At 47.8% G+C, this 12,012-nt stretch overlaps 1 protein-coding gene across 20 annotated transcripts in view; it reads left to right on the forward strand.

Annotated features, from left to right (window-relative positions):
- The window catches only part of ZNF618 (zinc finger protein 618), a 325,146-nt gene that overhangs the window by 299,754 nt on the left and 13,380 nt on the right, over positions 1–12,012 (forward strand). For 13 of the 20 annotated variants that reach the window (XM_073314156.1, XM_073314151.1, XM_073314164.1 and 10 more), the window contains 2 exons: positions 3,295–3,339; positions 10,603–10,680. In XM_073314156.1, the coding sequence (XP_073170257.1) occupies positions 3,295–3,339; positions 10,603–10,680 (123 nt within the window). The remainder of the gene's footprint in view (positions 1–3,294; positions 3,340–10,602; positions 10,681–12,012) is intronic. The other 7 variants (XM_073314152.1, XM_073314161.1, XM_073314168.1 and 4 more) reach the window with 1 other exon arrangement.

Genomic DNA, 12,012 nt, shown 5'->3' on the forward strand with positions numbered 1-12,012 from the left:
ATCCTGAGAGTGACTGAAATGTTCCATGGTACTTTTCAAATATTGTCCAGTGGAAACAGCAAAACTCTTTCCTCTGCAGCCCAAACAGCCTGCGCGGAGAATCTGGAAATGACCTGGATCTTGCTGGCTTTCATCATCTGAGATGAGAGAGGTGCAGAAAGGAATCAAACTGCCTGTGTAGTGAGAAAGGAATTGGCTTGTTGGGATTCACTCACCGTTAATCATTTACAGGCCAGCTGGGAGCAGGGCTAGGCCATGCCTGAGAAGGAGCCGGGTGTGTGTTGTTCATTCATTTCAAACCTTCCTTCTGTGAATTCTCAGGGGCGCAAAAATTGTTTATGATCAACCTCCTCTAACTAGAGCTGTCAGCTGTGTCAGGTCATTTGGGCCTGTGAGGAGAAGAGAGGGAGAAAGAGAGTGACAGTCAGACAATCACACAGGCATTTACCATGTGTTTGATAGCACAGACACACACTCCACAGGGGGGCAGCATGGCCCAGTGGGTAGGGCACTGGACCTGGACTCAGGAGACCTAGGTTCCCAGGCCCACCACTGACCTGTTGTGTGACCTTGGACATGTCATTTTCCCCTCTTTGGCTCTCCTGTTTCTTTTCCCATCCTTTGTCTGTGTTGTCTAGTTAGACAAGCTCCTGGGGGAAGTGCCCAATCGAATGCTGCCTTGATCTTGTTTGGGGCCGGTAGGCTCCTCCATAATACCAATAATAACACCATCACCCAGCAGCGCAGGTGGGCAGGAAGCAGTCCAGGATGTATGTACGCTGTGCCACTTCTGTAGAGGAAACGAAAGCTCTGTACTTGGTCCTGGCCCCAAAGATCCCCTACCCCAAAGTCCAGCCAGGGTGGAGGCCCCAGCATGGCAGTATCAGCAGCTGTCTGATTTTCCAGGGGAACAGAAACAGCTGGGTGCTTTGGGGCTGCTCTCAGCATGACCAAGCTACAGGGGACCCAGAGTGGATGGATGCTCTGACTGTTCAGCCTTCCCATGTCGTAGGCTGTGCTGGGAATGGCTGCGCCTTGTGGGGATGACATGGTGGAGGTGTGATGCTGAGACTCAGGAGCATTGCAAAGACTACACCAGATGAGTGTGTAAACAGTGAGGGTGTTTAGTCATTGGAACACACTCCCAAGGGACGTGGTGGCTTCTCCCTCTCTTCCTGTCTTCGAGACCAGATGCCTTTCTGGAAGGCGCGTTAGTCAGACCCAAGTTATTGGCTCAATACAGGGATAACCGGGTGAAATTTAAAGGCTTGTGTTATACAGGGGTCAGACTAGAGGATCTAATTGTCCTTTGTGACCTTACACTCAGTGAATCCATGAAAAGGGAGGCGTGTCTAAAGAGTGGCTCATAGTGATGTTGCAGACAGCGTTTTCTGCAAGATCCAGCACGTATATACAGAGGCGATACCATGCGTCTATGGTGTGGGAAGGAATGGTTGGAAAGCAATGGAGCTCGGATTTGAGTTTGGCCCTGGGAGCATGGCAGGGTGAGGCCACATGGAATGATGTTGGATTTAACTCCTTTGGCTCTGCTACCCTCCTGGGCCAGATTAGCTGCTGGGTGGAGTGCAAAGTTTTCATTTTGACCTACAAAAGCCTTACTGACCATTAGGCAGGGTTTCCCAAAGGAGAGGCATGACAAGGGTCTAGATGGGTGGACTGTCATTTCCCAGGCCCCTATGGGTGCCCCAGAAGCTCTCCCACATCCCTCCTGTGTTCTCACTTCTCTGGGCTGGGGCAGCCGGCAGCAGTGTGGGGAGTCACATTCAGGCAGCAGCAGCATGCAGGAAGTGGCTGAAGCCAGTGAGTGGGCAGTCAGCTTCCAGTCAGTAGGAGGGTGCAGGACTGGGAGAGCCAAGCAGGGCACTTGGGATGGGGCTGGAGAGGGAAGGGGGGGGAGGGGTTCAGGGAGGTGGAGTTACTACAAATTCAATCTTGCTGTCGTACAGTTACAGGATTTTTTAAAATGTAGCGGTTTCTGTCTGGGTGTGTGTACTTACAGTGTGCGCGTAATGTCTGTCCTTCTCAAAGGCTCAGTAGGACCAGCCTAGAAGCCAGTGGAGAGTCTTCTCCATTGACTGCAATGGACAGCCTTTGTGCATCATCAAGTAATAGAAATGCTTTAAACAGTCAGCAGTACTCTGTACCGTACGCTGCCCAGTATACTGCATCCATCCAGACCCTCCCCAGAGTGCTACCAATCCATCCATCTAGCCATTGTCAGCTGACCTTGGCCCACTGCAGATTAAAGCCCTCTTTGGCAGGGCATGTCTTTAGCATGTTAAAATATTTAGCAGGAAATCTGCCGTGCTTGGCCAGTGAGGTTTGGCAAGAATGGCCCCGTTACTCACCTCTGGCTCCCCAAGGCTGCACCCCTCAGGGATTGCACCCCTGAGAGCATCATGCACTGATGCAGCGATTTACAGTTTTCTGAATGTGGGACAAAGGCCAGTTCCCAAAGGCTTTGGATGGCTGAATTAACGCTGTAATGGGTTCTTCTCCCTCACAGAGACTCAACACGCAGAGGTTCCCCACCAGTGGCGGTATTGCCAAGCCTGCAGCTGTCGCAGGCTGCCAGGGGTAGCTTGAAATGTCCATTGCTCATGGATGTGGAGTACAAGCTGCTTTAGGTCGACTGAAAGCCAGCTGGGAGTTCGGGATGTCTGCTCCTTTTTATCACAGTCGGGTCTTGAGGGAAGGGGGAAGCATGCAGGATGCCCCATGGTACAGGGAACTTCCACCCAGTATTCCCATGAGCCCCCCACGAACATACACTAGTTTTGGATACAAGACTTGTTACCTACCCAAGTGCTTCCTCTGAGTGTAACTTAACTCTGCTCCCGCTTCCCTGAGCCCGAGAGGCATAAGAGTTTGGAGAAAGAGTTGGAGGAAGATGCGCACTGAATCTTGGGGTTTGCAGCCAGGGACTCCCAGTGAAAAGGACTTGTAAGGGACCCCAGGTTTTCTTCTACTGGCACCGACCACTGTTGTCTAGCCCCATTACTGTATAGCTAGCATTATGCTGTGTCTTAAAAAAAAAGTGAACATTTTAAAATAGGAATTCCTCAGACTTCGAAAGAACCAGATCCTCAGTCCAGGGAAGCTTGCTGAGACAAAATACAGTCCTGTACATGTAATAATTTCCTATAAATGGAGAGCCATGCCCTGAAACAGCTGACTCTGGAGGTATGGTGTAGGAGTAAGGATAAATGAACTGAAGAGGATGCAGCAAGGTCTCTGCCAGTCTCAATGTTTAAATCTCTCTCTTTTTTGCAGAAACTGCAAGTCCCCTGATTTCAAATCCTTTCCCGCTTTTACAAAGTAAGTGTGATGGATGTTTGTGGTGCACCTAGGGGGTGTCTCCACCCAGCCTTGGTGGTTGTCCTGTCCTGTTAGCATTTTTCGTGAATAACTGTTTTTTATTACTGGTCTGTGTGCCAAAATATCAAAAGCATCACTTCTGTCTGTGGCTCTTAAGGGTTTACATGAGATAGAAACGAACCCAGGGTTCTGAGGGGACAGTCAGTGCTGTGTGTGGCTGCTGTCATTTTGGATCACTTCCAACCTTTGAGTGTCAGGTTTTATTAAACATGGCAAAAACACATGTTCTAATAGACCAAGGCTTGAAGTTTAAAAATGAACCCATTTCTGAGTTACATGTTTATACCGGAAAATGACAGGTTTCAGAGTAACAGCCGTGTTAGTCTGTATTCGCAAAAAGAAAAGGAGTACTTGTGGCACCTTAGAGACTAACCCATTTATTTGAGCATGAGCTTTCGTGAGCTACAGCTCACTTCATCGGATGCATGCCGTGGAAACCGCTCAAATAAATGGGTTAGTCTCTAAGGTGCCACAACTACTCCTTTTCTTATACCGGAAAATGTCTCTTAATGGCTCAGCACTTCGAACTATTAGTGAGGTAAGAATGGGCATTGTGCCACTGGCTGACTCTTTGGTAATGAGTCAGTATTTAATGTACTAGGATTTGGGTTGCTCAGTTTTTAACCTTCACTCTTAGGCATGGTGAAGCCGTATACTCAGCAGCATTTCATCCACATGCATGATTAAGGTACATTAGTCATTCCTGCACCCCATGTGCACACACACAGTCTTTTCCTTAGATTTCAGCCTGTGCTTGATTAAGCATGCTCGAATTTTAAGGCATTAGTTGATAAGGAGGGGCAGCCTGCTTGGTTTCTCTGCTTGTCTGGAATGCTGTGGTTCAGTTGCAGATAAGTAAAAAGAAAGACCTGGCATTTTTACACAGTTTGTCTCATTGTCTCCACTTGACCTGAACTCTGCAACCAGAGAAGGAACGAAATAGAGGGTCGACGCTTGACAGGATTGTGTTGTCCTATGGCGATCCATAATCCATATATGGTCGGGATTATGTAGAGTAGCAGATCCAATTTCATAGCAAGCAACTGGGCTACTATTTAGCTGAGCCTGTCTTTGGGACCTACAAAGCCTCTCTAATTTTGGAGAGTCTATAGGCAAAAACTAATTTTCATTTTAAAAGCTTTAAGCAGGTGAGATATATTTGAATGTGCAAGCAGCTTGCTAGGGCTGGACATTTGTTGTGGTAACATTTCCCTAAGAGCCACAGGACATTCTTTCTGTTTCACTCTCTCGCTCACTCCCATTCACACGTGTGGAAGATGAGCACTGAGGATCATTTTAGGACTAATGCAGGCTGCTTCCTGGCCATCAGCTGAGGCAGGTCTTGTAGCGAGTTGCCAATGTAAATTCCGGCCGTAAGGCTGGAGAGAGAAGGGCAGTGCACTGAGAGATGGTGTGGTCTGGTGAACTGATCTCTCAAGCTCATCCTTATTTTATTCTGAATGAGTAAGTAGCATAGGAGTGGGGACATGAGTGATTTGAAGGAGAGGAAGTTTGCACGAGTAACAGGGCCAGCGAGGTCATTGCAGGCCTAAGGGGCAATGTGAGAGGCAGTATTTGAAGGAACCAAAGGGAGCATGAAGGTGAGTGGGGTTGATGAGAGCATGGCACAGGTGGAGGAATAGCAAGAGAGGAGGAATGATTGGTAGACAGGTAGACAGGGTAGAGCTGGACCCATGAAAGTGAGCTGGGGATTAGAGGTGTATGGAGAAGCAAAGCAGGGGGAGGATTCTGTAAGTCAGAGCAGTGAGAGCTGATTTTGATTCCACAGGAAGCAAAGATGCTAAATTGTTTCCCCCCAGTTTAAGGCGGGGTGGGGGAGAATGTTGATGCCTATCTCACTGCTTTGCTAAGGCTTGTGATCCACCCCCTGCAGATTGGCTGTATTTTCTAATCCCTTCGCAGGCTGGGAGAGAGCCATAGAGACCCGCAGCCAAATGGATGAGACAAACTGAGGATTATGAACAATTTAAATCTGAACTGACTCCAGAGGCTGATACGAAAAGATTTTAAGGGGGTTGATTAAGGGGTTGATTTATATGGAGGTGGTGACGCAGCTGGGAGTTTACCTAGGCAAATGGAGCAAAGCTTGGGGTTTGGACCAGTGTCATGATTTGTGTTCACATTTCCTTAAGATGTGGTTAGTGGATAAGTAGCCAACAGACCGCCATGCCTCAGGCAACTGGCTGATGAGTATGTGGGTATCAGGTCTAGTTATCAGAGGAAACACAAGGGGAAATGGCCCATACATGGGACCCCAGAGTGGGTGTTCCCCAGATATGGGGATCAGGTAAACCCACTCAGGGGAGAGGACTTACTGCAGCAAGGGACAGGGCAGCTGAACGGGGCCCCAGGGTGAGTGGGAAGAAGCGATGCCATGTCCATAACAGACTGGGTCATATGGCCTGGAATTGCCCAGTCTGTAACCCACTAGTATAGTTAGTGTAGGTGACAAGTCCCATCTGTGCTGATCCACAGAGGATCTGAGTGTTCACAGACACCAGCTACAGAACTGTGGTCCATTAGCTGGTGCTGTAGCTGTTCTTGCTTTTTAGCTCTGGAGGGTCCCGGTGTGTCGACCAAGAAAATGGCTGCTTCACACATCCACTCAGGAGGAGCATGGCCCTAGAGGGGCATCCTGCATCTCAAACCTGTGGAGTTAACTGTGTGACTCAAGCTCAGGAGGGAGGGAGTTACACAGCCAACTCCTCTGGAGCGTACGATGCACGTTTAAGCCACAGTTCAGCTCGGCTACATGGTCAAGCTCAGGGGCAGATGGAGACAAACTGCTCAGCTCACTCACAGGAGCTGCAGGCTGCCTTTGTAAATGGAAATTAAGTAGTTGGGAGAATGGAGGGGCTCTTCCCCCTCCTGCACCAGCCAGGGAACAGAGATTGGAAGCTTAGAACCCCTCCCAGGTGTCTGTGAGAATGCAAATGCGCTTGGGTTGTGGGGGGCAGGGGGAAATCTGCCCTATTCCCCACACAGTGTGTGAACCAAGCTGGCTCCGGTGCAAGGACTCTGAGGCCAGTTGGAATGGCTAGGAAAGCAAGTCCACTGCCACCCCTTGTCATGGAAACTGGGGTGTCTCCACAGTAGAGCCTGACGCTCAACCATCTTGGAGATGGGGTAGAGCGAGGAACTGGTCTCTGGAGAGTGAACGAAGGATTGTCCCTCAAAAGGGAAATGGTTTCCTCATACCCACATAGCCCATTACCTATGAGAAGGCATGCCTGAGCTGGGGGGCCCTGTGTCCCTGCCCCACCTGACAATGGGGAACCAGAGCCCAGGAGTTGCTGCTTGGTTAACACCAGCTTTGCGGTGGGCCAGACCTGTCTTGGTCACAGGGGTGCTGCCTAGAAACCGTAGGGTAAAGCCATGGTGACTGGCACTGTAGGGAATGAGGGCTCACTGCCTGCCTGACACCCCAGCAGACAGTCGGAGGAGAAAGTGGTAGGGTCAGGTCCCAGCTTCAACCCAGAAGTTCTGAGGTAATGGGGGCATGTGAGGGCATGTGAAATCTTCCCATGTGTACCCATCCAGTTTGGTCAAAGGGGGGTGATAGCAGATGCTGGCGCCATTCAGCTTCGATGCAGGGAGATAAAAACCTTCCTTAGAGGTTTTTAAGGTCAGGCTTGACAAAGCCATGGCTGGGATGATTTAACTGGGAATTGGTCCTGCTTCGAGCAGGGGGTTGGACTAGATGACCTTCTGGGGTCCCTTCCAACCCTGATATTCTATGATTCTATGATATGTGATGGATTTGGAGCTGCTCTGTAATAACTTCTGAGTACTGTATTCTGACCTGGTTATGACTGGATGAATACACTGGTATAGTTTAATAGGGGGCTACCGAGAAAAACAAAGAGTAGGGAAAAGAATGACTCAGGATAACCCACCTCTTCGCATAAGGCTCGAGAACACAGGAGATCGCAAGAGCTGTGGCAAGTTTAAAAAAGAGCACCCTCGAGAGGGGTGTATTATTTAGGGGAACAAAACTGAGATGCGGGGACCAAGTAGGCATGTCTGAAGAAGCGGACGGTACGCCTATAGGCAGGATAGAAACGTGCAGACTGTTGACTGTTTTCAAATCCTTCTTTTCTAATTGCTTTGTTCCAAGTGCAAAATAAGGAACCCTCTGGTTTCAGAAGGCTGTCTGATCACTGTACCACACTGCTCTCAGACTCCAGAAGGGATTGCGCGTGCCTAGGCACTCTGACTTAAACAGATCTGCTGGGAACAGAACAGTTGCTATACAGGGTATTGTAGCCCAGGGCCTGGTCTAGGAGTGGGAGAATCACAGAATTCCAGCCCAGGAGAGGTAAAGGCACAAAGGGGGACAGAGAGGAGGGAACAAGAGGTTCACCTAGTGCTGTGACCATGACAGGGGCATTTTAGGTAGTCTGGAGGGGTGTAAGGTAAGTGCCAGGTAGGTCAGAGAGGTTTCACTAGTCTAGGCAAGAGTCCATGGCATGGCACTTCTGTAGCAGGGCAGAAAGGAAAGACTTTGGAGATGTCTGGGAGGAGATCAACAGGAGAGGAGTCAAGAATGATACCCAGGGGGTGTTTCACCATCCCCGCTGGGAATGGCCCAATCTCCTGTGATGGGGAGGCGAGGAGAGAGCTGGAGAGCACTTGGAATCCAAAGGACAGCATGAAGGGTGGGGAATGGAGCGAGACTAGCAAAGGAACAGAGAAGGGAACAACAGCGTTCAGGAGAAATGGGTAGACAAGGGGTAAGGATAACAAGGAGAAAGAAGATGCTTTTTAAAAATAGAAAATTCAAGAATTTAGAAAGAGAAATGACAGGGAAAAAAAGAAAATAGGTGTGGAGTCCAGTGGATGAGATGAGTTTGGAAGGAGAGATGAAGAGGATAAAGAAATGGAAGAAGGAAATAAGCAAGAAGAGAAACACACAGCTTTAGGGTACTGGATTTAGTGTCATTGATCTATGCTCTTTTATTTTGCTGTACTTCCCAGAAAGATGTCCTGTATCTCTGAGTTTGGGGTAGAGGGGAGGGATGGGTTTTTTGAGCGTTTATGTTCAAGACTCTGTATAGTCCATGATTCTGCAGAACTTGCCACAGAATTTACCCCTTGATACAGAATTGAGCAGCAGAATTTCAACTTTTTAAATTGTATAGTACTTTTTAAAGAAGAAAATATTCAAAGTATGAACCAAATAGAAATTAATGCAGTGCTGTCTTCCTGAGTCTGTCAGCAGCCTGAAACAGACTCTGAGCGTTGTGAATTGCCCCATTCATGGTAATCATGTTGACTCTGAAACCTAGTGATAGTTTACAACATTAGTTTGCTGATGTTAACTATTCCGCTGCTGATCATTTATCCAGTGTGTATGTCTGTCTGAGCTTCCCACTCCACCTCAAGTGCCAAAACCCCTAAATGTATTGTGTTCAGCTGCCAAAGCTTCCTGCTTTCCCCTAACAACCATTTTGATTTCGTTATAGTATTTCCAAGCTTCCGCACCAGAATGAAAATGAGGCGGTAGCATAAAGTAAATGTAGGAATGATGTCAAGTTAAATGAGGTTCTGAGCTTAGCCTCAGTATTCCCCTCTTTTCAATGGGACAGATGCTCATACAGATTCTGTCTGTTGTTTCTGCAGGAGGGTTGCTGAAGTGTCTTTAATCCCTACAGTTGTTTTCCGATGCCTCAGCTTCCTAGGTTTCTGTGCAGGGGGCCTTGTGGGTTTTCCCTCTCCCACTGTATGCAGCTCTGTTCTAATTTCTGTTCTTCACTCTCTGAGAGGGATGACTGCAGGGCTGTAGCCAAGTTAGTTATGCCTGGAAAGTGAGTGTTCTGGACCTTTTGAGATGCTTACTAATTCCTTTGTGCATATGCGATTTGCAATGGCATTTCTCAGTAATAGAATGTAATACCATATTTTTCCCTACAAGTGAAGATAAACATCTATAGTATATTTTAGCACTGAGTATTACTCTGTTTATGCCCGAGAGAGTCCATAAGAGTCATTTATATGCAGAGTATAGATTCTGTATCCAAACTACTGTTGTGAAGTGTAACACCACAGACTAATGGTGCAGATGTGCTGGCATATATGAAGATATAGAAGAATTAAATTGCAACACTGACTCCTTCGGTGACAGCATTGCTGTACGTGGTGTCTTGATAGCACATCTTGTGATCAATACACAATGACTAATACTATTATTAAAACTAAGCAACGGAAAATATACTTGTATGTCAGCTCAGTGAAAAATTAAGTTTTCAATTTACTTCTCCTTGTCAGATTGGAAATATGATAGCATTCAGCTCATTAGTGGTCCGAGTGTGAGTTCTGTACACACATTCCTACTGACTACAGACAGAGTTTTAACAGCCTTTCCATCCCTCTCCTCTGACTGGCAGATTAGCTGTGCCGCTCTGCTCAGGCCCCTGGCGCAGCTGTGTGTGCTTTCCTGCACCCCTGTGCACCCTAGCAGCTCAGTGCTGCTGTGCCCACTTTCTAGGGCAACCAGCCCACCCTGGTCTGATCTTGGCTGGTGGCCAGAAAGCTGCTTGCCCACACCACACTTCTACTAGTGCCAGCATCTGGGGAGCAGGATTTGTCACAGCCTGATGCCCTGCTGGGGGTGCCAAGCTCAGACCTCCTGCCTCCAGCCTCCTCAGAGCACTGCCTCTCCCTCTGGCCTAGTCTTGCTCAGGAAAGGAGGCAGAGGCTGGAAATGACGGAACTGCGTCTAAAATTAAATTCAGTTAAAGACAAAAAAGACTAGAAAGGAACTAAAAAGAGACCAAGTCTCCAGAAGCGATGAGTTCTGGAAGTGTACTTTCTAAATTTGTATCCGTGCTAAAGCCCCAATCTTGCAGACATTTCTGCATGTGCTTAGTAGTAGTGCTGCTGACTCCTAGGGGACTTCTCACATGAGTAAAGTTAAGCACAGGCATAAGTATGCAGATTTAGAGCCTAAGACCATAATTCAGGAAGTATTCACATGCTTAAGTGCTATACTGAATCAGGGCCTATTACCTAACTGTAGGCTCAGTTCTGCAAACCCTTATTCACATGCATAATCACTGTAAAGTGAGTAGGTCTTCTGACTAATGGCTGTAAGGCACAATAGAGTTCCATTATGAAATGTGCATGTGTGCTATTTCTCCACACACTACATATGACTCTTCTGAACTGATCTCTCCCATACAGAACCTTACACCTGTGGAGCTTGTGGAATCCAGTTTCAGTTTTATAACAATCTGCTGGAGCACATGCAGTCCCATGCAGGTAAGCCAGGCACTTCTGATTTATTTTTAAAGACTTCAGATAAAGCAGAGAATTAAATTCTGCACTGATTCCTCACACTGACCCAGTTGTGTGTCCATAGAGCTTCATAGAATCATAGAATATCAGGGTTGGTCATCTAGTCCAACCCCCTGCTCAAAGCAGGACCAATCCCCAACTAAATCATCCCAGCCAGGGCTTTGTCAAGCCTGACCTTAAAAACTTCTAAGGAAGGAGATTCTACCACCTCCCTAGGTAACGTATTCCAGTGTTTCACCACCCTCCTAGTGAAAAAGTTTTTCTAATATCCAACCTAAACCTCCCCCACTGCAACTTGAGACCATTACTCCTTGTTCTGTCATCGCTACCACTGAGAACAGTCTAGATCCATCCTCTTTGGAACCACCTCTCAGGTAGTTGAAAGCAGCTATCAAATCCCCGCTCATTCTCCTCTTCCGCAGACTAAACAATCCTAGTTCCCTCAGCCTCTCCTCATAAGTCATGTGTTCCAGTCCCCTAATCATTTTTGTTGTCCTCCGCTGGACGTTTTCCAATTTTTCCACATCCTTCTTGCAGTGTGAGGCCTAAAACTGGACACAGTACTCCAGATGAGGCCTCACCAATGTCGAATAGAGAGGAACGATCACGTCCCTCGATCTGCTGGCAATGCCCCTACTTATACATCCCAAAATGCCATTGGCCTTCTTGGCAACAAGGGCACACTGTAGACTCATATCCAGCTTCTCGTCCACTGTAACCCTGTAACCACTGTAACTAGGTTCTTTTCTGCAGAACTGCTGCCTAGCCATTCGGTCCTTAGTCTGTAGCGGTGCATGGGATTCTTCCGTCCTAAGTGCAGGACTCTGCATTTGTCCCTTGTTGAACCTCATCAGATTTCCTTTGGCCCAATCCTCTAATATCTCTAGGGCCCTCTGTATCCTATCCCTACCCCCCAGCGTATCTACCTCTCCTCCCAGTTTAGTGTCATCTGCAAACTTGCTGAGGGTGCAATCCACACCATCTTCCAGATCATTTATGAAGATATTGAACAAAACTGGCCCCAGGACCGACCCTTGGGGCACTCCACTTGATACCGGCTGCCAACTAGACATGGAGCCATTGATCACTACCCGTTGAGCCCGACAATCCAGCCAACTTTCTATCCACCTTATAGTCCATTCATCCAGCCCATACTTCTTTAACTTGCTGACAAGAATACTGTGGGAGACCATATCAAAAGCTTTGCTAAAGTCAAGGAACAACACGTCCACTGCTTTCCCCTCATCCACAGAGCCAGTTATCTCATCATAGAAGGCAATTAGATTAGTCAGGCAT

Source organism: Lepidochelys kempii, chromosome 16 (genome assembly GCF_965140265.1).
Source record: "Lepidochelys kempii isolate rLepKem1 chromosome 16, rLepKem1.hap2, whole genome shotgun sequence".
NCBI classification, from domain to species: Eukaryota; Metazoa; Chordata; order Testudines; family Cheloniidae; genus Lepidochelys; species Lepidochelys kempii.